The sequence below is a fragment of the Dioscorea cayenensis genome, chromosome 17, assembly GCF_009730915.1.
Source record: "Dioscorea cayenensis subsp. rotundata cultivar TDr96_F1 chromosome 17, TDr96_F1_v2_PseudoChromosome.rev07_lg8_w22 25.fasta, whole genome shotgun sequence".
Classification (NCBI taxonomy): Eukaryota; Viridiplantae; Streptophyta; class Magnoliopsida; order Dioscoreales; family Dioscoreaceae; genus Dioscorea; species Dioscorea cayenensis.
The window spans coordinates 4,095,445-4,119,107 of record NC_052487.1 but is presented as its reverse complement, the minus strand read 5'-3'; the positions used below and the strand labels follow the sequence as shown (position 1 = coordinate 4,119,107).

At 35.7% G+C, this 23,663-nt stretch overlaps 3 protein-coding genes across 6 annotated transcripts in view; 1 reads left to right on the top strand and 2 right to left on the bottom strand.

Annotated features, from left to right (window-relative positions):
- Positions 1-7,008: 7,008 nt before the first annotated feature.
- On the top strand, positions 7,009-10,183 carry LOC120280065 (mitochondrial arginine transporter BAC2). Its single transcript, XM_039286789.1, has 2 exons — positions 7,009-7,471; positions 9,154-10,183. The coding sequence occupies exons 1-2, from the start codon at positions 7,199-7,201 to the stop codon at positions 9,844-9,846; spliced, it is 966 nt and encodes a 321-aa protein (XP_039142723.1). The 5' UTR covers positions 7,009-7,198; the 3' UTR covers positions 9,847-10,183.
- Positions 10,184-10,263: 80 nt separating this feature from the next.
- On the bottom strand, positions 10,264-12,166 carry LOC120280066 (non-specific lipid-transfer protein-like). Its single transcript, XM_039286790.1, has 2 exons — positions 11,754-12,166; positions 10,264-10,475 (listed from the first exon to the last, which is right to left on the bottom strand). The coding sequence occupies exons 1-2, from the start codon at positions 12,104-12,106 to the stop codon at positions 10,466-10,468; spliced, it is 363 nt and encodes a 120-aa protein (XP_039142724.1). The 5' UTR covers positions 12,107-12,166; the 3' UTR covers positions 10,264-10,465.
- An 851-nt stretch (positions 12,167-13,017) lies between these two features.
- LOC120280064 (protein SWEETIE) overlaps positions 13,018-23,663 on the bottom strand; it is a 52,355-nt gene continuing 41,709 nt past the window's right edge. For all 4 annotated transcript variants that reach the window (XM_039286785.1, XM_039286786.1, XM_039286787.1 and 1 more), the window contains 7 exons: positions 17,613-17,709; positions 17,393-17,528; positions 15,428-15,726; positions 15,205-15,351; positions 14,971-15,135; positions 14,721-14,846; positions 13,018-14,386 (listed from right to left, as the gene is read on the bottom strand). In XM_039286785.1, the coding sequence (XP_039142719.1) occupies positions 13,472-14,386; positions 14,721-14,846; positions 14,971-15,135; positions 15,205-15,351; positions 15,428-15,726; positions 17,393-17,528; positions 17,613-17,709 (1,885 nt within the window). In that variant the 3' untranslated portion in view covers positions 13,018-13,471. The remainder of the gene's footprint in view (positions 14,387-14,720; positions 14,847-14,970; positions 15,136-15,204; positions 15,352-15,427; positions 15,727-17,392; positions 17,529-17,612; positions 17,710-23,663) is intronic.

Sequence of the window (23,663 nt, the reverse complement as noted above, 5' to 3'; positions counted from 1 at the left end):
GTCGTTTTTTTTAATAATAAATCTATTTTTAAAATGTAAATAGTAATAACCTACACAAAAAAAAAGTAAACAGTGAGTCTATGATCCATATATATTTATTATATACATTGTTCTTTTAGATCTCTAAAATTTCAAAATATTATATTTATATTTTTATATTTTCAAAATAATGGATAACTGTGTAATTTCCCAATAAAATTTTATGCAGTATTTTTTTTTTAAAAATGAATAAATTATTTTATGCAGTATTTTATATATCTAGGCCATGAAAAAAAATGGATATGGAAGCAAAATAAAAAAAATAAAAAGTACAATTAAAACTATTTAAAATTAAAACTATTTAAAAAGATAAAATTAATTACTAATTATTAGAGTTTTTATACAAGTTTAAAAAAAATATTAACTCAGTTGGTTGCTAAAAACCAAATGAGCACATGACCAAAAATAAAAAATAAAAAATAAAAATTTAATTTTTAAAATATTTATCATAAACAACATTACTAAATTTTACATCAAATTTTAAATTATCCATCAACCAATAATTATTTTTTTTTTACAAATAACATAGAATGGATGTTAGATGTTTGATCTCAAATACTCTATAAAATTTACATCTTACACAAGAGATTCGGTACAGTACCAAGAGATTCGGTACAGTACAAATAGACCAAGAGATCATCAGTAATAACCATTTACTACCCTTTCATCCCCACCATAAGACCCATTCCTTATGTTGTATATATTTAAATATTTAAAATATATATATTTTATGAAGTTGACAAATGACAAATTGAAGGACAAACAAGTACAGAGGTGCATTATTTGCGGTAGCTTGACTGAGATAAACCCCCCACCATACAACTCTAGAGAAAGAATGAGAGGCATTCCTTACATAGAACTCCCTAGAGACCCAAAATGTGAATTGTAATTTGAGAGACTTGAATTCGAAACCTCTCAATCACAGTTACAATTGGCTAAAATAAAATAGGGAAAATTTCAAAAAAAAAACCATGTGGTTTTGTGTTTTTGCAATTTAAGGCATGTGTTTTTTTTGTTTTTTTGCATTAATGTACTATGTGGTTTTTCGGTTTTGGCAAATCAAGGCAAAAACCATCAACTCCGCTCAAGTTTTGCTTACGTGGCAGGGGGTAAAACCTGACATTTCACTTTAAAAACCTTTTTCTCCGTCCGAGTGGGCTCCAACTGGGACTAGTTAGTTTAATTATCTCATTAAGTTAGAATAATGATGGATTTAGCTTAATGAGAAAGTTATTTAATGAGCTAGTTAACACCTCTCTTCTTCTTCAAAGACCACCTCGATTATCACCCAACTTTCGACATCGCTGGGGAAAGGGAAAGTTATCTTCCATACAGGATTTCTAGGGTTCAAAAGAAGCTGAAGTTCTTATCCGGATAGGGTTGTGCAAAAAGGAAATCCAAATTCCTCGAGTGGATCATGTGTGTATTTCCCTAATCCCATTGAAAAACCCTCATTCAATGCATTCGTATGATGGGGTCCCTAATTTCCATTGATATGCCAAGGAGTTTTATATGTATCGAAAGTTAATCGGATTTGATGGCACACTTGATTGTTTGGATTCAATGGAAGGTTAACATCTCTCTTCTTCTTTAGCACCACCTCAATTATTACCCAACTTTCAAACATCAGTGGAGAAAGGAAAAGTTATCTCCAGGATTTCTAGGATTCAAACGAAGGTGGCGTTCTCCTCCGGATAGGATTGCACAAAAGGAAATCCAAATTCCTTAGTGTGTGAAGGTGACTGAGCAGGTATTTCCCCAATCCCCATTGAAAAAACTCATTCTCTGTATTTGTATGATAGGGTTCTAATTTCCATTGATATGCCCGGAGTTTATATATACTTGAGTTAATATTTTTTTAGTTTTTGATTCAATGGATGTTAAATAAAATGTTTTAGTTTGGAGGGCACACTTCATCGCTGTAGTTTAATTTCCAAGTGATTTTTCCTAATTGACACAAGTTTTATTTGGACTTCATCGAGTTAATTTTTTCATATTTGAGGGCACACTCGATTGTTCGGATTCAATGGATGTTGAATAAATTTTTTTTCAGTTTTGGTTCAATGGATGTTAAATAAATTGTTTCAGCTTTTAGAGGGCACACTTGATTGTTGTAGTTTAATTTCCAAGTGATTTTTCCCCAATTGACACAATTTTCATATGGACTGACTGAGTTAATTTTTTTCATATAGTATGGCACACTTGATTGTTTGGATTCAATGGATATTGAATAAATTTTTTTCCGACTTTTGATTCAATGGATGCTAAATAAATTGTTTTCAAAGACATTGTTTTAATTTTTTTCAAATCAGCACAAGTTTTAATTGACACGTGCATTGTTTTTGTTTCTAATTGGTGCAAATTTTAATTTCTCAGTGCATTGTTTTAAGTGACACAATTTTTTAACTCAGTGCATGGGGACACATGTGGACCTTGTCCTACACTATGGAGGAAGGTGGAGGAAGGAAGAGATGGTGTATGAGGGAGGGCAAGTTGATATAGTCAGATCAGTAGATGTGGATTACATATCATTTTTCACATTATTAGATTTTTTCTTGGATTTAGGGTGTGAAATGGGTGGGATGATGTGGTTTAAAATTAATGGGCTCCCTACCAATGATGGGATTGAAGAGATTTTCAATGATGCGTATACAAGTAACATGGTATATTATAATAGCTGCCGTGATAGTATTGATGTCTTCATGGTTGAGCATGATCCTCCGTGGCAATACTTCCTCGTTGAAGTTGAGCATGATCCTCATGCAGTAATGGACGGGCAGCATGATATGGCTAATGTTGTGGAAGTAGATGAGGATGGTAATTCTTCAGATGGAACATACCAACCTTCTGGGTTAGCAAGTGATGATCAAATAAGTGATGAGTCAGAATTAAATGAGGCTAGTTGGATGTTTGAGGATTTTGAAGAAGATGAAGATGATATATTCACTCAAGGGTCAGATGATGATGTTTCTAATGCTGCATGCAATGTCGTGACAACGTAACATGCTCGATGAAAAAAATTAATGGCTAAAGATTTGATGGAGGAGTTCAATGAATCCCCACACTATGAGGATGATTTGTTTAGCTTTCATGGGTCCGATGAGGAAACCAAAAAAATGTGTATGCTCGACTTCAATGAAGATGAGGATATGAAAAAAATCCACAATTGATGTTAGGTATGCAATTTTTCTAGTAATGTAAGTTTTAGGGAAGCCCTTAGAGCATGGGCAATTGCAAGGGGTTATTCCTACAAACTACAAAAAGAACAACAAGAGAATGATTACAACTGTGTGTGAAAAATCGAGTGGATTCAAAAATTCATGCATCAAAAATTCAGAGACAGTCCCTACATTTCGGATCAAGACTTTCAAGGCTGAGCACAGTTGTCCAAAAATCTAAGCCACATGGTGAGCACAAAGTACTTGGCAATGAGGTACCTAGAAGACATGAGAGATGATCCTAAGTGGGCAGCGATCAGAATGCGTAAAAAGAGTTAGTAGGGAGTGTGGAGCTGATATACACATTTCAAAGTGCTATAGAGCTAGGCAATTTGCAAATAAGATCATACTAGGTGATACAAAGAATCAATACAAGAGATTGTATGACTATGCAAAGAACCATTGAAAAAAACAAACCAGTGGGTGTCTAGTGAAAAATCAAGACTTCCTTGATGGTTTAAAAATCGAATGATGAAAAGTATTGGAGGAAGGGTAGCGATGCCGCATAAGTGTTGCCTAGGGAATTAATTGTATTCAAATGTATGTACATGAGGCTTGGAGCACGTAGCTAAGTTATTTTTCTGGCTTAAGGCTATTGATTTGCCTAGATGGTTGTTTTTTTGAAGACAATGATGGGGGTCATTTGTTATGTGCCATAGCCGGAGATGGTAACGAAAAACATGTTGCCCCGGCAGTTGCTTGTGTTGATGCTCGAATGTAAAGAATCATGGTTTTGGTTCCTTAGATTATTGTCTGAAGATTTTGGTAGACCGTAAGATTTAGGGCTCGGGTTTTCATGTCTCGACCAACAAAAAGGTTTGTATTAAGTAAATTCTTGCATTTAATTTGAGCTACATAAATTGTTGTATCTATTGACATGTGATTATGTGTGGTTTGTAGGGATTGATACAGTCATTCAAGGAATTGATGCCCACAGTGGAGCATAGATTTTGTGTTAAAACACATGTATGAAAAACTACAAACAAAAAAATTCAAGGGATTTGAGTATAAGAAGTTGTTGTGGGCAAACTGCATCTGCTAGGACTTAGAGGCATTTTTGAGATACATATGGCAAGAATGAAGGAAAAAGGATGAGAATGCCTATAGGTGGTGTATGCAACATGATCCACACACTTGGGCAAGATGTTATTTCTCAATCCACACCAAGTCGGATGCTTTTACAAAAATAACATATGTGAGTCTTTTAATTCTTATATTAGGAAAGCAAGGATCTTACCAGTTTTGAAAATGTTTGAATGGATTAGGAAGAAATTGATGCAGAGGTATTATGTGAAGCAAAATGGCATGGAAAACTATAAGGGTAACATTTGCCCTAACTATCAAGATATGCTAGAAAAAAATTAAGTTGCAAAGCGTAAAATTGTTTCGCACTTTTACTGGGTCAAGGAGTTTATGAGGTTGATTTTTATGATACAACATCAATTGTGAGATTGGCAACAGAACATGCACCTGTAGGATGTGGGAACTCACTGGAAAACCATGCAAACATGCCGTAGTTGCAATCTACAGCAACATGTAGAAGAGCCGTAATCATATGTGCATCATTTCTTCACCAAGTCAACTTACTTAGAGGTGTACAAACATTCCATACAACCAGGTCCCTCAGCCCAAGATGCATGGGAAAAACCGCTACTGGACATTCACGCATGGATTGTGAAGAAACCCCCGAGTAGACCCAAAAGGAATAGAAAAAAATCCAAATGAGCTACGTAACCCATATAAGGTTTCAAGAGTCGGTAATAATGTCTTATGTGGAAATTCCCACCAACCCTGGCCATAATATACGAGGGTTGTAAGGTCGCTATCACGGGAGAAACACCATGGCAAAGGAGAGCTAGACTTCAAAAAGGCAAAGGAGAGTGGGACATCTATACCAAACAGTGGTATGTGTTCATTTAATTTCTATATAAATCAAATAATTACTTGTACTTGTGATCCATGTGAGTTAAAAAAATTATGTAACATATTGTCTCGTTGTCCCGTAGAGTCCTCCAAAAAAAAAAGGGGAAGACCAAGGAAAAGTCCAAACAAATGTGAAGTTTTACCACGACCTACACAACATGGAGTATGTTTGATGTCGGGTCGGATTTTTTTACTTCTACATGTACATATTTCAACTAAATATTCTAATTTATTTGCACTTGGTTGCGACCCACCATTAATAGAACTTCAATGCCAAATAGACCATCAACATACAATGCACATACTCGCTCCAGTGTTCGGGAAGATAATTACTCGACCGTCACATGGGCAACCCATTCCAACAGACTAGCACCAACAATCCCCACAAGACAACTCAATCTACAGGACATGCATCTCAGCTAAGACAAGAGTCATTTGATCTGCATAAGAGAAAAGGCAAGATAGCTAATACAGTTTTTTACTTGATCTGCATTAGTGAAGTTTTAAGACAACTCAAATGACTGAAGGACTGTACTAATCTAGACCATTAATGTATTTTGTACTAAAGTAGTCTTATATGTATTTCCAAATAACATACGCTTTTTTTGAATTTTTATTTGCTTAAAAATTGCCAAGCCTACTTTTAGTTGTTGATCAAATGCTCATCTTCTTTGAATTTTTGTTATATACAATTACTATATTTTTGTAATAAATTAATCATATATGTATTTCCAAATGACATACTGATTTTTGAACTCGATTTGCTTAAAAATTGATAAAGCTATTTTTTGATTGTTGGTTTTTTTGTCAAATGCTCATCTTCTTTGAATTTTGTTCTGTAGTACTCCATTATCGTATTTTTGTAATATAGTACTCATAATTGTATTTCCAAATGATATAGATTTTGAATCGATTTGCTTAAAAATTGATAAGGCTACTTTGGTTGTTTTCAAATGCTCATCTTCTTTGGATTTTCTTGTGATCATCTATATTCGGATAACAACATAAACTACAACAATTGCAAAGCATATTTAAAACTACAACAATTGCAAAGCATATTTAATGGAAAAAAATTAATAAGTACATACTTAACTCATATCGCTTACAGTAATTGCGGACCATGGTCACAAACATGAATGAAAAAAACAAAAAAATTACAATTACAATTTCGATCTGTCTTCTCCAAACTATGAGTTGACTAATCAAATCATCGAACTAATACATACTCAAATCTAGGCAAAAAAAGAAGAAAAAAAGGGCGAGTCTTGGCGTCTTTCCTCTTCCTCATCTTCATCCACACTCTTTGATTAATATAGGATCCTTTGATTTTAAAGAAAAAAAGAGAGAAGAAGCTTGATCTGGAGAAGCCTGATTGATAGCTTCCCCTTTGTCCACTACTAACCTAATGATGGGTGATAAATGAGTTGGCGCCAGCTCGGACAGAGAAAAGGTTTTTTTAAAGTGAAATGTCAGTTTTACCCTGCCACGTAAGCAAAACTTGACAGGAGTTGATGGTTTTGCCTTGATTTGCCAAAACCGAAAAACCACATAGTACATTAATGCAAAAAAAAACACATGCCTTAAATTGCAAAAACACAAAACCACATGGTTTTTTTTTGAAATTTTCCCAATAAAATAATATACATATATATATATAATACAATTATTTTTAAAAATAAAATAAAATGATAAAAGATCAAGTAAAAAAAAGAATTAAATAATTAATTATTTTGCCAGCTTTGTTTCATAGAAAAAAACAAAGCAAAGCAGCTCCCGCGCGTACTCTTGTTCCCATTTTCACTCTCTCTCTCTCTCTCTATTTGTAGTCATTTTTAAGCCTATTTTTCCACCCACTTATTATTTCCTTTGCGTTTCTCTCTCTCTCTCTCTCTCTCTCTCTCTCTCATTTGCATTTCCAAATCTCGCAACAACACAACCCTTCTTCTTCTTCTTCTTCTTTGATTGTTTAGGGGCGTTCTTGAATCATTTGGTGTGGTTTGGGGAATGGTGGAGTGGAGATGGAGTTCTGGCCGGAGTTCTTGGCGAGTAGTTGGGGCATGGAGTTCATTGCCGGAGGACTTGGAGGTGTGGCTGGTGTCATCGCTGGACATCCACTTGATACGCTTCGCATACGCCTTCAGCAACCGCCGCCACCGGCTTACTCTTCCTTGCGAAACCAGCGACCTCGCCCAATCTCCGCTCCTGCGCTTCTCCGGAGGATCATCTCGTCTGAAGGCCCTGCCGCGCTTTACCGTGGCATGGCTGCCCCTGTCGCCTCTGTTGCCTTTCAGGTATGAAAGAAAGTTCTTTCTTTTTGTTGATGATTTCTTAAAAAGACCAAAAAGGATTTTTTTATTATGATTGATTTGATGTTTTTCTTTCTTGTTTTCTTTCTGTGATTATTTATGTTTTGTTTTTTTATTTTTTTACTTTCATCTTTGATGGGATTGTTCATAGGTTGTCATGTTTCTTTTGGGTTTTGGCTTAATTTGTTTTTGTTTTTTTAAGGATCTGTTTGAATTGTGGAAATGAGAGGAGAAAAAAATAAGAAAAAAAGACCTATCTTTTTTTATGTTTGTTTTTTTCTTTTGATTGTCCATCTTATTTGTGTTTCAATTGTTGGAATGAGAAGCAAATGAACAAAAAGAATGAGAAATGATGGAGTGAGGAAAAAGGTTCTTATCTTTTTAAGGTGTTCCTTTTATTTATTTATCTTTTTTCCATCAAACACAAGAAAACTTATTTTTGTTTTCTTTTTCTTTTCCTTTCCTCTGTTTTTTACTCAACCAAAAGAAAGAATCATGGAAGGACAAGTGAACCAGATCCTATTAATGTGGATTCTTTGATTGATGATTATTTCTTCTCTTTTTTCTCAAAAAATTTCTTGCTTGTTTTCAATTTGAATACAATTACATATTAAGCATGCACTTGGTAGTTGGTTGAGAAAGATGATATGATTTATATATGCTATTCCGTGTTTGCATGGATTGTGTTTGATGTGTAGTTGATAAACAATTTTGCTTATTAGTTTTCCAATGAGAAAAATTTGTTTCTTGGGGGTCAATTATTGGTGACATTGTGATAATGTTTATAATAGCAAGATAAGGCAGGAAATTTGAGAGGAGTTCATAGGAAAATTATCAATGGTTTGATCCTTGTGTCTTACCAGTTGTATTTACACGTCTGTGAATGGGCTCACTTTATTAAATTCATGGTCAGTGTTCTTAGTTAATAGAGAACAAGTGTTATGTCATCATATGGAGGAGTTCCTCTTCAATTTTGATTTGCTTTTCTTGGTAAACACCTAAAAGTGGGAGTCATTTTCATTGCTTGCTTTTTGATTGCTTCTTTAGTTCTGTGATGTTATTTATTGTGGGAACCGGTCCGCACCGATGACATATGATACTTTCTCTTTGTCGTGGAATCGTCACTTTAATTCTAGTTGCCGGAATGCAAATATAGTCTCCATGTTACATTTATAATATCTGCCTGACATGAATTTGGTCATCATCGGAAGAGATTCAGTGACATTGGCATGAATGGAATAGATGTAAAGTTATTCTTTCGTAGAATAGTATCTATAAGTACTTTATTTATTGGTAGGTGGTTTTGACCTGTAAACTGGAGCCAAGCATTACTTATTATCATCAACATGATCCACTTTGTTTGCTAGAAATATTATATGTCAAAGGATAAGATCAACATTAGCTTTCTGTATGGTGGAAACATCGTCACTCGAATTCTGGTTACAGGAATGCAAACGTAGATTTGTTTTGCATTTAGAAGTCAAGTTTTAGCGCCGCACATGTAAACATAGCAAGCTGGGACTTTCTTGTTATTTATTTTGCTGAACTTTCAATGATATTCATTCCATTCCCGCGTACCAAACAACACCTTATTTCTTCATGTTATTAGATAACAAGTTTAACTGGTTAATTTGTTGTGGCTAATAATCGTCATTCCGTTTGTGCAGAATGCCGTTGTCTTCCAAGTTTACGCAGTCCTCTCAAGAGCTTTTGATTCAAACATAAATGAACCTCCTTCATACAAAAGTGTGGCACTTGCTGGAGTAGGAACAGGAGCTTTGCAGAGTATGATGCTAAGCCCAGTGGAGCTAATAAAAATACGACTGCAACTACAAATGGCCGGCAATCGACACCATCCAAACAAGAGAGAAGGGCCTCTAGAAATTGCCAAGAAAATCCTTCGAAAAGAAGGAGTTCGAGGTATATACCGTGGCCTACTGATCACCGTCTTACGTGACGCACCTGCACATGGAGTTTATTTCTTGAGTTATGAGCGAGCACGAGAACAACTCCACCCAGGCTGTCGTAAGAGTGGCCAAGAAAGCCTGATGACAATGCTTGTTGCCGGTGGCTTAGCTGGTGTAGCTAGTTGGGTTGTATGCTACCCTTTAGATGTCATGAAGTCCAGACTCCAAGCACAATCAGAGAGTTCCAGTGAGGGAATTCCCCCGCGATACCGCGGTGTGATCGATTGTTTTCGGAAGAGTGTAGAAGAAGAAGGGTATGCGGTGCTGTGGCGTGGACTTGGGACTGCCGTCTCACGGGCATTTCTCGTCAATGGAGCCATCTTCACTGCTTATGAATTAGCTCTAAGGTTCTTGGTTAACAACACTCATCAAATCAGATTAGAAGAGAACTGATGCTGAGGGGGCAGAATACTGCATTGTTTTGGTGATTGTGATTGGAGATGTGCTCGAACTCAATCTCCTTTTTTCATCGTCTCTGTTGATGCAAAAGACGATGATCCTGTGCTTTGTGATTAGATATTGTGATTCATCTTTGATGCTGTGATGCAGTGCAGGTGATGGGTTCAACAAATAGAGAAATTAAGGTTTTACATCCTTTGAATTGCATGAACTTTTATGTGAAGATTGTTGTATTAGTAACATGATCAAAACATTCATAAAAAGAGGATTGGATGGAATCTTATTGCATTACAAGTCCTGTGATGTATAGAGAGAATGATTGATCTTTCAATGAGTATGATTTTTTTTTTTTATAATTCCTAAATTATCATTCTGATATATAGTAAGAAAAAAAGAAAAGAAAATTAAAGAGATTTATTTTGGAAGCAGATCATATTAAACATCAATATGGAATCATAACATGAACAACAGCATAACAAAAGAACTCAAACAAACAGCCTGAGAAACAGACAAGCAGAGTAATCTGACAATACAAGTCAGATCCTCAAATCTTTATTTTAGTAGGCACTTAAAACTCAAAGGTAATCATTTATTCCACAATAGTGATTCTGGTTCAATTAACTCTGCAAGAAAAACAAAAAACAAAATAAAAAACATTAATTAGCACAGGTCAAAGAAAATGATCATTAATTTAAGGATAGCATAACTGTTAGATGGGCAACAATGTTAAAAAGCACAATTAAGTCTAAAAAGTAAACAGTTGTGATTCCAAATAAGTGCTTGGTTTGAAGGCATGAAGAAACACAATCAAATTCTTGGTGTTATAATACCACATGGATTAATTTATTAATCTTGTTTCTCATTGTGTTATCTTATGTGTTTAATTGTTACCTAACAAATTCAAATCAGTCAAAGAAAAGAAAACATTTTTGAGATAATATAAAGCCATAGTTTGACCCGTCTTTATTGATGGATTAATGATTAAAATATTACCACGTGGATTAATCTACAAACTTGGGTTTTAAGCATATCATCTCAGCTTTTACATTTAAATAAAACAAGACGTTCTTTGGTTGGATTTTGCTTCTAATAATTTCATATTAGTGCTCATCGACCATAAAGAGTCATAAATTACACACACACAAATACATACACATATATATGCCATCTTTAAGTTTCCTTATATATCTACATAAACATATATATAGAAAAATGATTCAACGGACATCCGCAAACATCCGTGGTTGGTAACAATATGAGAGATGGTTGATTTGGGCGTGTTGTTTGCTTTTATATTTTGTTATGTAGGTGTTAATATAAATAGAGTTGGACGGTTATGATTTGTTGAATTACTGTGTTGAAAATGATTAAACGATTAAGATCAAAATATTGTTCATCTCACTTTAGATTTCTAAACAGATTTTGAATCTATGAATGTTCTTAAGACTATATATATATATGAAGACCCATCATTTAGAGACATCCACAGTAACTATTGGATTATAATCTAACGGTTACGATCTATTATGAACAGTATCTAACAATTCCAAACAGTGATACACAATAATCATAAACAATATCTATATAAACAAAAGCCGTTGGATGACATCCAACGGCTGTCAACAAGCATCTCTAATTAACAACCATTTGCGGACTTACATAGATGACGTAAACTATCTCTATATATATATTTGAAAAATGAGAATATTGTAAATATACTTTCAACTCAAGTAGACTACATGCATATTGTTATCTACAATGCATGCTCATCATGGCTTAATTTTTCATCAAATCATCCTAACTTTTTAGACTAAAAAATAAATTTAATTTGCATCTAAGAAATTAAAATAAATCATATAAAAAAAAAGCATATTATTAGTAGAAACAACAGTGTCACATACTTGGAGCAATCTATGCTGGTGGAAATAGTGTAAGGTAGGCTAATTCCACAGCTACTTGGGAGACCCTTGGCAGCAGCAGCATCAGGCTTGATCTTTTGTGCAGCAGAGAGCAGGCATTTGCATGCCGCCTTTTTATCGGCCGATGTCGAAGCCGCGGAGTTTAGCTTCGATATTCCACTGCAACAGGCGGCCGATGGGCTGCCGGAGCCACTCTTTAAGTAGCTTGTGCATGAGCTGATGTCCTTAAGCACATCACTGCACTGAATGACTCCTTCTGAGTTTATTATGAAGTTCTGCAAAAAGATGATCATCAAGAGCAAGGTCACCACTGTTTGGATTCTCATGTTGATCATCACCAACTTCAATATTGTGCTATTACTCAATTGAATTGTGGAGTGGAGTGGAGTGGAATGGTGGTGGGAATGGGATTATATAGAGAAATTTGGGAGAGTTTTAAATGATTTATATTGGATGGTAGATGGTGTTTCATGAGGTCTTTGTTTCATTAGTGCAAGTAACAATAAGAGATTGTTTTCTTATTCAATGCCTTGGAGAAGTGAGTAAGTGAGACATTGCACCTGCTGCTATTAAGGTTGAGTTTATTATTAAATAGTGTGAGAAAACAATGATGTTTTTGCTTTACACCTTTTGGGTGGTTGTTGAGATGAGATCATAAATTGTGTTCACTTCATATAGTGTCTAACACAATATGTATATCTACATGGTTTAATGAAGTCATATTTGAATATTGTTAAGTCCATTTATTACACTTTAGTTAATTTGCAAGTTATATTTGAATTACTACAACAAATATCTATCTGATTTAATCACATTGTTTTCTTGAATCATTTGTATTCTATATTCAATATGCATGATTTTTTAAAAATATAAATTATATATAATATAATTATAAAATGTTACTTATTAATGGGATCACCTTCGGTTGAAGTACACCCATTTTTATTTTTATTTATAAATTGTGTTAGGAGTGTGCATATATGTGAAATTAATACTTTAATCAACATGTACCCTGACTCTACATGAAATAAAATTTAAACCCTCCAAAATCCAGTATTAATAAACCAAAAAATCATCATGCCAATAGACTAAGAGATCATTATTGACAAAAAGAATCCACCTTATCCAAAACAAAACTATGAATTTTGTTGTTAAAAAAAAAAAAACTCAACGTATTTATAGGAAACAAACAATACAGTCCGAAAGGGTTTCACTTTTTGAAAAATACAGAGGAAACAAAGCCGGCAACACAAACAAGTCCTGATTCTGAATAAGGCAGTGATTATCATTATACAACCAAAAAATAACAAGCTCGAACACAAGCATATGTTTTCAATAACAAAAGCTTTTCACATCTTGAAAATTCAGAACATCTTAACAAATATTAATAAATGGGCAAATCATAAATCAGGACCATTCAAGTGGTTTCATTTGCTTCTCCATCTTGACTTTGATGATCAGATTCTATTGTTGCGTCCTTCAGATGTGCAAAGCAGAAGCAAAGTTGCAAATCATCAGCACTGCTTTACTAGTTTTGTTCAAAGACATCACTAGTGCAATCTTCATCACCTTGCTATATTTCAACTTCAAGACAAACCACTTGATGTTGTTGATCAAAAATCTCCTCATCAAATGGCAAAGATTGACTAGAGGGTAGAGACTTCCATTCTGCACTATTTTTCGCCCGGCAACATTCTACCTCAGGCTTCTTCTGTGAAAGAAATACCAATTGATTCTCCTACATCTTTGTTTTCCTTCTGTTGTAACTCTGTTCTTTCAATTGTTCCCTCATCATCATGTTTTGGAACTGGTTTTTCCATGTCTTGATCACTAGAGGCAGTAGTTATTTCTTGGCCTGTCATTACATCATTTGCATGACTAACCTCTTCAAAAATCTCAAATCCAGAAGGGCTATCTTTCATTGCATCAGTGTCTTTGTTATCCTTCTGCTGTAAATCTGTTGCATCAATCACTCCCTTACCATTTTCTGCTTCGTTGTGTATATCTGGGTTTATATGCTCTGTGTCACTGGCGAGAGTATTTGCTACTACTTCATCTACTTCTGCATTTACATGCTTTGCCTCACCAGAGGAAGTATTTACTACTGCTTCATCTATGTCTTGGTTTACCTGATTTGCGTCACTATAATTTGTTTCTCCTTCATCCACATCTGTGTTTACATGCTTTGCATCACCCAAGAGGGTATTTGTTGCTCCTCCGTCTGTGACTTTGACAGAACCAAACTCATCTATGTCTCTGTCTGAACCAACCTCAACATGTAGCTCTGATGTGGAGACAACTGTGTCATTAGCTGGCAAAGATTGAAAGGTGTCCCAGTCATCATCATCATCATCATCATCATCATCATCATCTTCCGCATCAGCTCCAGCAGCTTCTCCACCATGGATGCTAGCATCCATCACTTCAACGTCTGGAGCTTTTACATGACTATGTTCTGTGGTATCAATCTCCGATTGCTTATTAAATTTACTGAAGGGAGGTGGAATGATGGGATTTGATTGCATTGCTGCAACAGAGCCATGACTAACTGATGGCACTTGCACCTGAGTGGATGTTGGCATTTGTCCAGGCATGACTGACGTGCGAATAATATCCTGAAAGCGCAATCTATGACATTAAGTTTTGTACCATAGCAAGAGGGGAGAAAAAACACAAACAAACAAGCAATAATCCCTTTTCATTTCCGTGGAATTTTTTTGGTTTAATGGTTTAACCCATGATTCCACTTAGTTCTCAAGAGAGAATTATCACAAAGACATTTTAGTCCTAGAGTAAAAGCACAGCAGAACAGAAAGAGGGAAAAGTAAAAATCTAGGTGAAGTTCAGATTCTGCCATAATTTGTCCAAATGAAGATGAAACAAAAAAATTGAAACACAATCATATTGGCATTGCTATCAGAGTTATTGAAAAAAATTCAAGCGCAGCACCTGAAGTTTCTGTCTCTGTGCTATTTGCATTGACACCATCACATCTTTGATTTGTATTGCAAATGAAGGAGTCTGGACAAGATGAGAAACCAGCTTCCTTGCATTAGCCTTGATCACATTGGCTTCCTAAAGAAGTATTATATTATTGCAAGATGAGCACGAGACTGAAGATGACCAAAGCCAAGATTATACTATTTAGCAGAGTAATTATTATTGAAAAAAACTCTCACCAGAGATTAGAGTATGTTACCTGAGAGTGACTTTCATCAGCTATGGAGAATACCATGACTAGAGCTTCCACAAGCAGTGTTGTAACAGCTTGCTGAAACTCACTACCCTGTGAAAGAGTATGAGTGAGGAAAAATAACCTCAAGCACTCCTCAAGAGCTGCCGTTGTTTCCTTCTTCATGCCTCCCTGAAATACATAGGATAAAATTGTCATAGCTTTACTTCCACACACACCTAGAAGTGCAACTAAGAGTACCTTATGACTATTTTGAATTATGAGAAATATGTCTCCAAAAAGCTCCCCAGCAAAAGTGCAAAAGAAAGACCGCATTTCCATATCCGTGCCATTAGCAACTTCTCTCTGAGCAATTGTTTTTAGCACGTGGAGTCCAATTGTCTGCACCTGTTCAGACATTCAAAGTTTTAGGCTTGCATAACTTTTAATGCAGTTCCAAGCATAAAAAGTAAACAACAGCAACCTGTATGTCCACATCATGAAAAGTATCCTGGAAGCACTTCACACAATGTTTGTATACAGAAAGATGGAGAATGGTGCTGTCTTTGTCCTCTCCAAGACCTTTGATTTCATAAACTAGTCTGGCTAGGGCCACAACTTCCTCCAAACATGAATTGATTATCTTTACCATAAGTTTGAACGAATCATTTATGCCGGTCTTTAAGTTGTGGATCCTCTTTGTGCAATCTTGAGACAAAAAGGTGAGCATAGTCACCCATGCTCCCAGAATAATATTCCTATCATAACGATCCTCATGACTCTCTTTGGTATCATCAACAAAACAAAACAAAACATCAGTATCACCACTCTCACACCCCAAAGGGGAAAAATATAAGACACAATAAGCAAATTAGAAAATCACTTTTTGCCCTCCTCTCTTTAGGAAAATTCAGTGTAATATTCTACATAAAACTGTGAAATAAAACACTACAAAACTTGCACGCAATGAAGGAAACATCCTAAACAACAACAAAAGGAAGCTCCAACACATGCATTTGGCAACTTAACTTTTTTCTCTTAACAGTCATGATGATATGAGTTGAACCGGTAAACACATATCAAAACAAAATTTGAATTGTCAAAAGGGAACTTCAATATGCTTAATAAAGTAACATCCCTTGGAGATTTCTCAAAAAGTTCAAACCAAGTATACTTTGGAAGTTAGGGTAAAGTCTAAAATAGATTGAGACTCTAGAGTAACTAATAGTCCCACATCTATTAATTTGGTAATACAAATATGAATACAAAAGCATGGTCTCTCATTTTATAAGCTGAAGCTTTTGGGTTAAAACGAGTCCAAATAATATTTTTGGTTTGCATCTAACATAGTATCATAGTAGAGCTTGGTTAATTGGTTTATTTGGTTGGGTTGCAACATGGCTAGTTAAAAGTACAGTAGCACATATCACTAACAGTCCCATATCTATTAATTTGGTAAATACAAATATTAATATGTACGCATTACCTCTCATCCAAGAAGCTTATACTTTCAGGTTGAATGGAGTATAAATAAAATGTTTGGTTTGCGTCTAACAAAGACAAGCAGAGTAAACTTGTCTAGAAGATGGGAAAACTTATCTATAGCAAGTAAAATTTTGTAAGGTAACACCTCTTCCAGTGGCATTACCCTTTGTCCATGATAAAAGGAGTCGCTGCACTAAGTAACAAGTGATAACTAAACATTGTGATGAGATGCTTAACATCCATCATTACATTACTGAGCCATTCAAATGCAAACTTATATGATGATTCAGTAAGAATAAGTGCCTAGATCCTAATTTCAAGTTGTATGACCACTGAGATATATGATAGCAACAGAGTTTAATATTTCAAGATATTAAATCCAATTTTACTTTAATATATATATATATATAGAGAGAGAGGTAAGCCAATGGTGTTTCCAGCGGCTTATTGCCTAGATCCTAATTTCAAGTTGTGTGACCACTGAGATGTATGATAGCAACAGAGTTTAATATTTCAAGATAATAAATCCACTTTTACTTTAATATATATATAGAGAGAGAGAGGGGTAGGCCAATGGTGTTTCCAGCGGCTTATTCTCCAGTGTGATCATAATAATTGTTTATATATAAAATAGACATATAATATCATACTATTAGTACAAGATTATAAGACAGACCAGTGGTGCCATTTGTACAGCACAACTACAGGCTACTCAGCTAACTATATCATAACTTTTCCATTGACAGGACAGTGGCAATAAAAGTTTAATAGGAAAGCATTAACGGTGATAGAGAACCATAGCAGATGAGGTCAGCGGATCACATGCAAATGGCAACATTCATTAGTTTCATAGAATAAAACTTTCGCGGATTTTCCATGCATGTTGCAATTCTACTCTAGCATAAATTGACCTACCATCATATGAAGCAAAACAAAAGAAAAAAAAAGGGTAAACAATACATACCACAGAATTTTGTTGTCAAGAAAGGTACCATATTCATGAGGAAAGCAAAGACTTTTGAAATACAAAAATCAGTTGAAGCTCCTGTATAACATTCATAGCAGATGGACAGAACCGCAGCAACAAACTTCCATTGATTCTGCAGTTCAATGAAGCTCCCTCAGTCCAAAAATCGGCTGAGATAGAAGCATTTACATCAAATAGGACAAGTTATTCCACATACCTTGTGCTTGATCCGACAGGTAATCGTCTCAGCTGCAAATGAAAGCGCAGAAAGCACGTCCTTACCATCATAGCTGTCTTTTAAAATTGCATCCTCGCTGTAATAACATATTTGTGTATAGTTAGAGCTTCAAACTAAACAACAATGAGAATAATGAATTAGAAAAACTGCAGAGATCACTCAAGGATGCAGTTGTTGAAAGTGTGATGGAAGTATGGAACTATAAAAGCACTAAGGTGTCACTTCTAGTGAGGTCACACTTCCCTCTGACGTTCCATTTTACAGCATCTGGTTAAGTGCTGAAGAGGGTTGACTTAGGTTGAATGAATTATTTGAAATTCATTTATTTTTAAGCAAAAACACAAGCTAACATAGTCATACATATTTAAATTAATAATAAATAAAAATAATATTTTTTTACTTTTATTAAATTGGGAAAAACAACCTCGAGATCCTTGAGGGCATGCAATATGATTTACAGGTCATGGCATTTTCCAGCGGCTACCCTACAAGTCCTTTTGAGGCGGAAATTTTGGAGGGAAAAAAGCCTGCCAAATCCCATCATTGATGATACAGTAGAGGCTTTTTTTCTCTACTCTTGATAATGTAGAGACCCTTGTTCATCTTCTTGGAGCTAATGTCGTTGTTGATCAAACCTTCAACCTCAACTTGTCCTTGCAGTATGAAATCAATGTTTAGAATTGTTTTTAAGAGACTAAAAGAGATAAAAGTTATATGGTGGCTTTCACTGTGTTGAGTTAGTGGGCACTAGAATTGGAAAGCATCTGCAAGAGGTAGGGGCTTCAACTAACTGGTGTGAGGCGAAGTATGTCATCTCGAACAAGCAAAAAGTAACTTGCTAGTTCGAGACAAATTGAGATTCCCAAATGATGTCCAACATCCATTAGTTGTTTAAGAAAACCAACGTCTACTTAGAGATAAAGGAGATGGGGTAGACAACATTGCAAGCTGAGTAAAATTTCCTCATTCTTTGTTGTAACAAACACACAGTTGTGTATTTAGAGTTCTATTCAAATGTTTGTTATTTTCACTGAATTTGAGCTTTCTCTTTTTCACTTTAGAGTGTGTAAAAAATTTTGCGCCAAATGTGTACTCCTGGTCACCAGGTGTTTATGTTTTGCCAAAGTGGATCCTTCATTTGGTCATCACATGTTTCTATTTTTCTTAGCAAGTGATTATATCTTAATCCTAACCATTTATATTTTAAGGCCAAAGTGTTTAGTTTTGGTTTAGAGATACTGAACATGTTTAAAATATGAGTGGATGGGTGTCAGGTTCTAAAAAATTAGGGTCAGAAAACTACGGGCATGGATAGCTTGCCTTTCACTGAGAATTCAATATTTGTCTTAGTGTGGAGATAGTGAGCGTTCAGTATATATGAGCAGATGGGCCTCAGATTCAAAGCCATTAAGGCAGTGTCCTTAGTTTCCCAAACCCAATTGCTGAGAACCCGGCACCTGGTCTGCACATTGCAGCTGTTGGGACAATGCTGGTTATGATAGGAGCCCTGCAATACTATCATTGCCAACTTAGACTTCCTCATACAGCACTCTTCATTCGTGTAGTGAAAAAAAGTACATTATTCCAATTTCGTATATGGTTAGGATCCAAGAAACTAAAGCGATGGTAAATCTTGGTGTTTGGTTATGTATTTACTGCTTCTTAGGAATGGTAAGCATATTGAATAAATATGAGTGGATGAGTGTAGCATGTCCTTTATTAAGAGTTTAGTACTTGTCCTAGCGTGGAGATAGTGAACATGTCTAGTATATATGAGGAGCTCAGTGTCAAATTCTAAGCAATTGGAGTCAAGAAGCCAAGGGCATGGATAGCATGCCCTTCACTGAGTGTTCAGTACTTGTCTAAGTGCCGAGATAGTGAAATATATTACGTATATATGAGTGGATGAGTGTTGCGTTCAAGTGATCAGCAGTGAGAAACTAAGGGTATGGATGGCATGCCCTTCACTAAGAGTTCAGTACTCGTCTTAATATGGAAATAGTGAACATATTCAATGTATATGAACAGATGAATATCGGGTCCCAAATGATTGGGTCGGGAAACTAAAGAAACGGATAACATGCCCTTCATTAAGAGTTCAGCTCTTGTCTTACTGTGGAGATAGTGAGCATGCTCAGCTTATACAAGCAGATAAATATTGAGTTCTAAGTGATTGGTCAGAGAACTAAGAGCATGGAAAGTGAACATGCTTAGTATATATGAGCAGATGGGGGACAAGTTTTAAGAGATTGGGGTTAAGAAACTAAAGGCATGAGTAGCATGCCCTCTATTGACGCTTTGAGACTTGTCTCATTGTATGAGATGTGCCCAAGGTTAAGGTATAGGCACAGATGAGTGTTTGGTACTCTGCGATCAGGGTCAGGAAATTAAGGCCATAAATAGCATGGCCTCTAATGAGAGTTCAATACTTACCTTAGTCTGCAGATAGTTAACATGTTGAGTATGTATGACCTGATAAGTGTCAAGTTTTGAACATGTGGTTTAGCCGTACGTGCATTACAAATCAAGACGGACTCATAAACTAAGCTAGTTGTGATGAAACCCATGCAGCCCATTCCGCGCCTCCTTATCAAGCTAACTCCATAGTATGGGTACGTCAGGAGAAATTTAGGGTTTTGGCAGCATCTTTTCAATACGCTTCAAATAGAGGAAAAAGTAATGATGAGAGTGGATGCATCAGAAACTACTACTGTAACTTTTCACAAAAACAACCCTCTCCCTATCTCTTAACACCATTTTTGCTTTTTCATTCATTAAGGGTTTTCTTTGATACTTTCCTCTTGCTTGACGATCACCAAAGAAACAAAGACAATGGCATAAAAATAAAGCAACATACTTGTTAATAGCTATTGGTATTTGGTCCCCATGGTCCAAACCCTTGAGAAGTTATGGCAGAATATGACAGAGAAGCACTAGGATTTGCTCCCCTATTGCATAGAGTTGAAGGAATTTGTCGAAAAGAAAAGCGCGATAAATGAGTTACAGAAGGCCTATGACAAGTCTATCACCATATCCACCACCATCGGCCAATCCCAGGTTGTTGGCCTCATTCTTAAGTTGGCATGCTAGGGCACTCACATCTAGCTCATACAGAAGAACTCCTCCTGTCAAGATGTGAATGCGTTGTAAATAGATAAGGAAAATAGGCTAAATAGATTAAGAAGATTGGTTTAAAATCCCCTACGTGGAACAATAGAACCAATTTCTTAAATGGAGGGATTTGGTTAGAAATTTTCCACGTTAGGAGTGATTTAGTTTCCTAGTTTTCTCTTGTAAATTACTATATAATACTTCTAGAATCAATTCATAAAAAGTGAGGAATTCAGAATTCTCTTTCTTATCTCATATATTTGCTTTATTTTACTTTTATTTGTTGCTTCACTATACTACACCCTAAGTAAGTCTCTTCCCTTTTGTGTGGAGGTATTTGACAAAAGTCGATGACCAACACTACAATATCATTATCAGAAACCTTAGCATGTTAATTAAAGGAAGTGAGGAATTGTCCTTTGTAAAACTTCTCGTTGCAAATCTCTCGAGGGAATTCTACTTCCCTGCCCCCCAGGAATCAGTCCTCACCTGAGTAAGAAGGTATGTGGATGGCTTTCAAAGCAAAAGGACCTACATTTGCGTGTTTTTGTGCACAAATGGATGATGCACAATGTCATCACAACTACAACAAGAGTCAGGGACAGCGATGAGAAGGTTGTCTATATTGGATATGTTTGAGGGTATGTTATCACGTGGATTATGTTTGTATATGGTTCTACAAATCCACAAACCCAACAAAGAAAAAAACCCACATGCACTTCCCTAACAACTTGAGCTACAGAGAACCACCATTCTTGAAAGCCACCACAACAGTGGCTCTAATGGCAATGTACCAAAACCGCTAGGTGTCAATGTCTCATTAGATTGGTATCTTTTAAATCGCTTATAATTCAATGTTATCGCTTAGAAACTTTTCAAACCCTCTAACATTGAGTCAATTCTAGTTTGTTTTTTATTTTACTTGGTGTACCATCTCACGTTGCTAGTACCCAACAACTAGAGGGAGGAAGCCTTGTTGTGTAAAGCATTTTCCCTTTCCCATTTGCTGTTAAGTTATCCAACGACATCCAGAGCCAACACACCACCTACAACAGGCAAAAATCGGAAGATGCTACAAAGGCATTCAAATTGTTAAGGTGAATAAGGAAATGGTGGTTCTGGCAAAAAAAATGATGTACCAATTCATACAAATAATCAATGAGCTCAACAGTCATAATCAGTTAAATAACACCCTTGAGGACAAGATCTCCATGTTGGAGGATGCACCTCCCCAACAAATTACACTAACTAATTGCAAAGCCACAAGAGCCTCCAAGGATCACCATCTCAGACTAAGCCGACGAGGACAAAATCCGTCCCTGATCCATAGTCCTCCAACAGATGACTGATTAGGACCATCATCACCTTGCTTACAACAGGCTCCGACTACTAACCCTTGATCCTCACACCAAGAAACTTCATGGCCAAAAGAATGAGGTTACTGGACGTTCACTTTCCCCACCTTCTCTTTGACACCCTTATCGCTAAGGTTGCTTAAGGATTTGCAACAGGAGAAACCCTGCATCTAATAATAGGAAGAACAAGATAATACGCACAACTCTTACATTATTTGTCATTATTATTCAGATATTCATCTCATTTGGATTATTATTAAGGATCTTATATCTCACCAACTATTAGAGAGGATGGTCTTTTAAGGGATGGGTGCCCACTACCCTGCTAAAACCTATAGCGAAAGCATTCTCAAATAGGGACGTGACTTGGGGATCAAATAAAAATTAGTGAGTTTTTAGGTTTTAGTAGAAGTTACAGAGGAGCTAATAAAAAGTCAAAGGAGGCTAAACAATAAAATTTTACAAGTATTTCCCTATAATTATAATTATGTGCACTATATATACCAATTTGTAAAAATTCAGGGGCCGACAAATTTTTACAAATATTTTCTTAAAAATATAATTTTTTTTATACCATATATACCAATTTATACAAAACCACATGACCAAACAATAGATTTTTACAAATATTTCACTAAAATATATAATATTTTTATACCATACATACCAATTTATAAAAAGCTAAAGAACAAATTTGTAAAACACTAGGAGGGCCATGGCCTTCTTTCGCCCATTCCGGACTCTGTCCTTGCTCTCGAAGATTAGTAAGGGGGTCAAGTAAAGGTGTTGGCTTTTGCTTACTTTGTTGAACGCAGTTCATTCAGCCCTAAAGTAAGGCTTCTCATCTACCGACTAACCAATTTCTCTTTATGTTTAGAGTTTAGTGCATGTCTTTAATGCCATATATTTTCACTCATTATGTTCGATTTACTATATCTAACTTACAGTTGTTTCCTTTTGTCCTCCACATATGCAGGCTTCCATCATAGAGCATTCTTTTGTCCCCACCAAGGAATTGGAAAGCCGTGTGACTCTCTCTAGTCAACCATTGCCCAGGTCAAGTCAAAGCCACCTAAGCCACAACCAAAGTAAATTGGTTAAGAAAAACAAACCTAATGATGCGGTGTAAGGGGCCAATGTTCTATATTGACCAAGGGTCCTTGAAAAAATATATTTATTTGCAATCGGATTTATTTGATCACCTTCAATGCTTTAGTTTACATACCCATCTACATGCCTATAACTACTACACTAACTGCTTATGTATTAGTTCCTCTACATCTACAAGAGGATGCAAGCTCTTACTTGTGCCACTGGTACTATTAGAAGAGCCAACCAGCAAGAAAACTAAGCTAGAGGAAGCACCACCGAGAAAGTAAGCAACCTTTTCCCTTTCACCACTAACTATTCATATCAAATGTGACTCCTTAGGTTTCTTAATTGACTTATTCATTCAAAAAGGATTCCATGGATGAAAGATTTCAGATAACCAACATCCACAGCAACAATGCCTTCTTAAAAGAGGAGTAGGAACACTGAAGGAATTTTGCGACAGCCAACTTAG

What these genes read in the sequence shown, in the direction of transcription:
- LOC120280066 (XM_039286790.1), bottom strand. Translation starts at nt 12,106, where the DNA reads ATGATCAACATGAGAATCCAAACAGTGGTGACCTTGCTCTTGATGATC.
- LOC120280065 (XM_039286789.1), top strand. Translation starts at nt 7,199, where the DNA reads ATGGAGTTCTGGCCGGAGTTCTTGGCGAGTAGTTGGGGCATGGAGTTC. An exon ending in TCGCCTCTGTTGCCTTTCAG is followed by an intron (nt 7,472 to 9,153) that starts GTATGAAAGAAA and finishes CCGTTTGTGCAG; the next exon opens with AATGCCGTTGTCTTCCAAGT.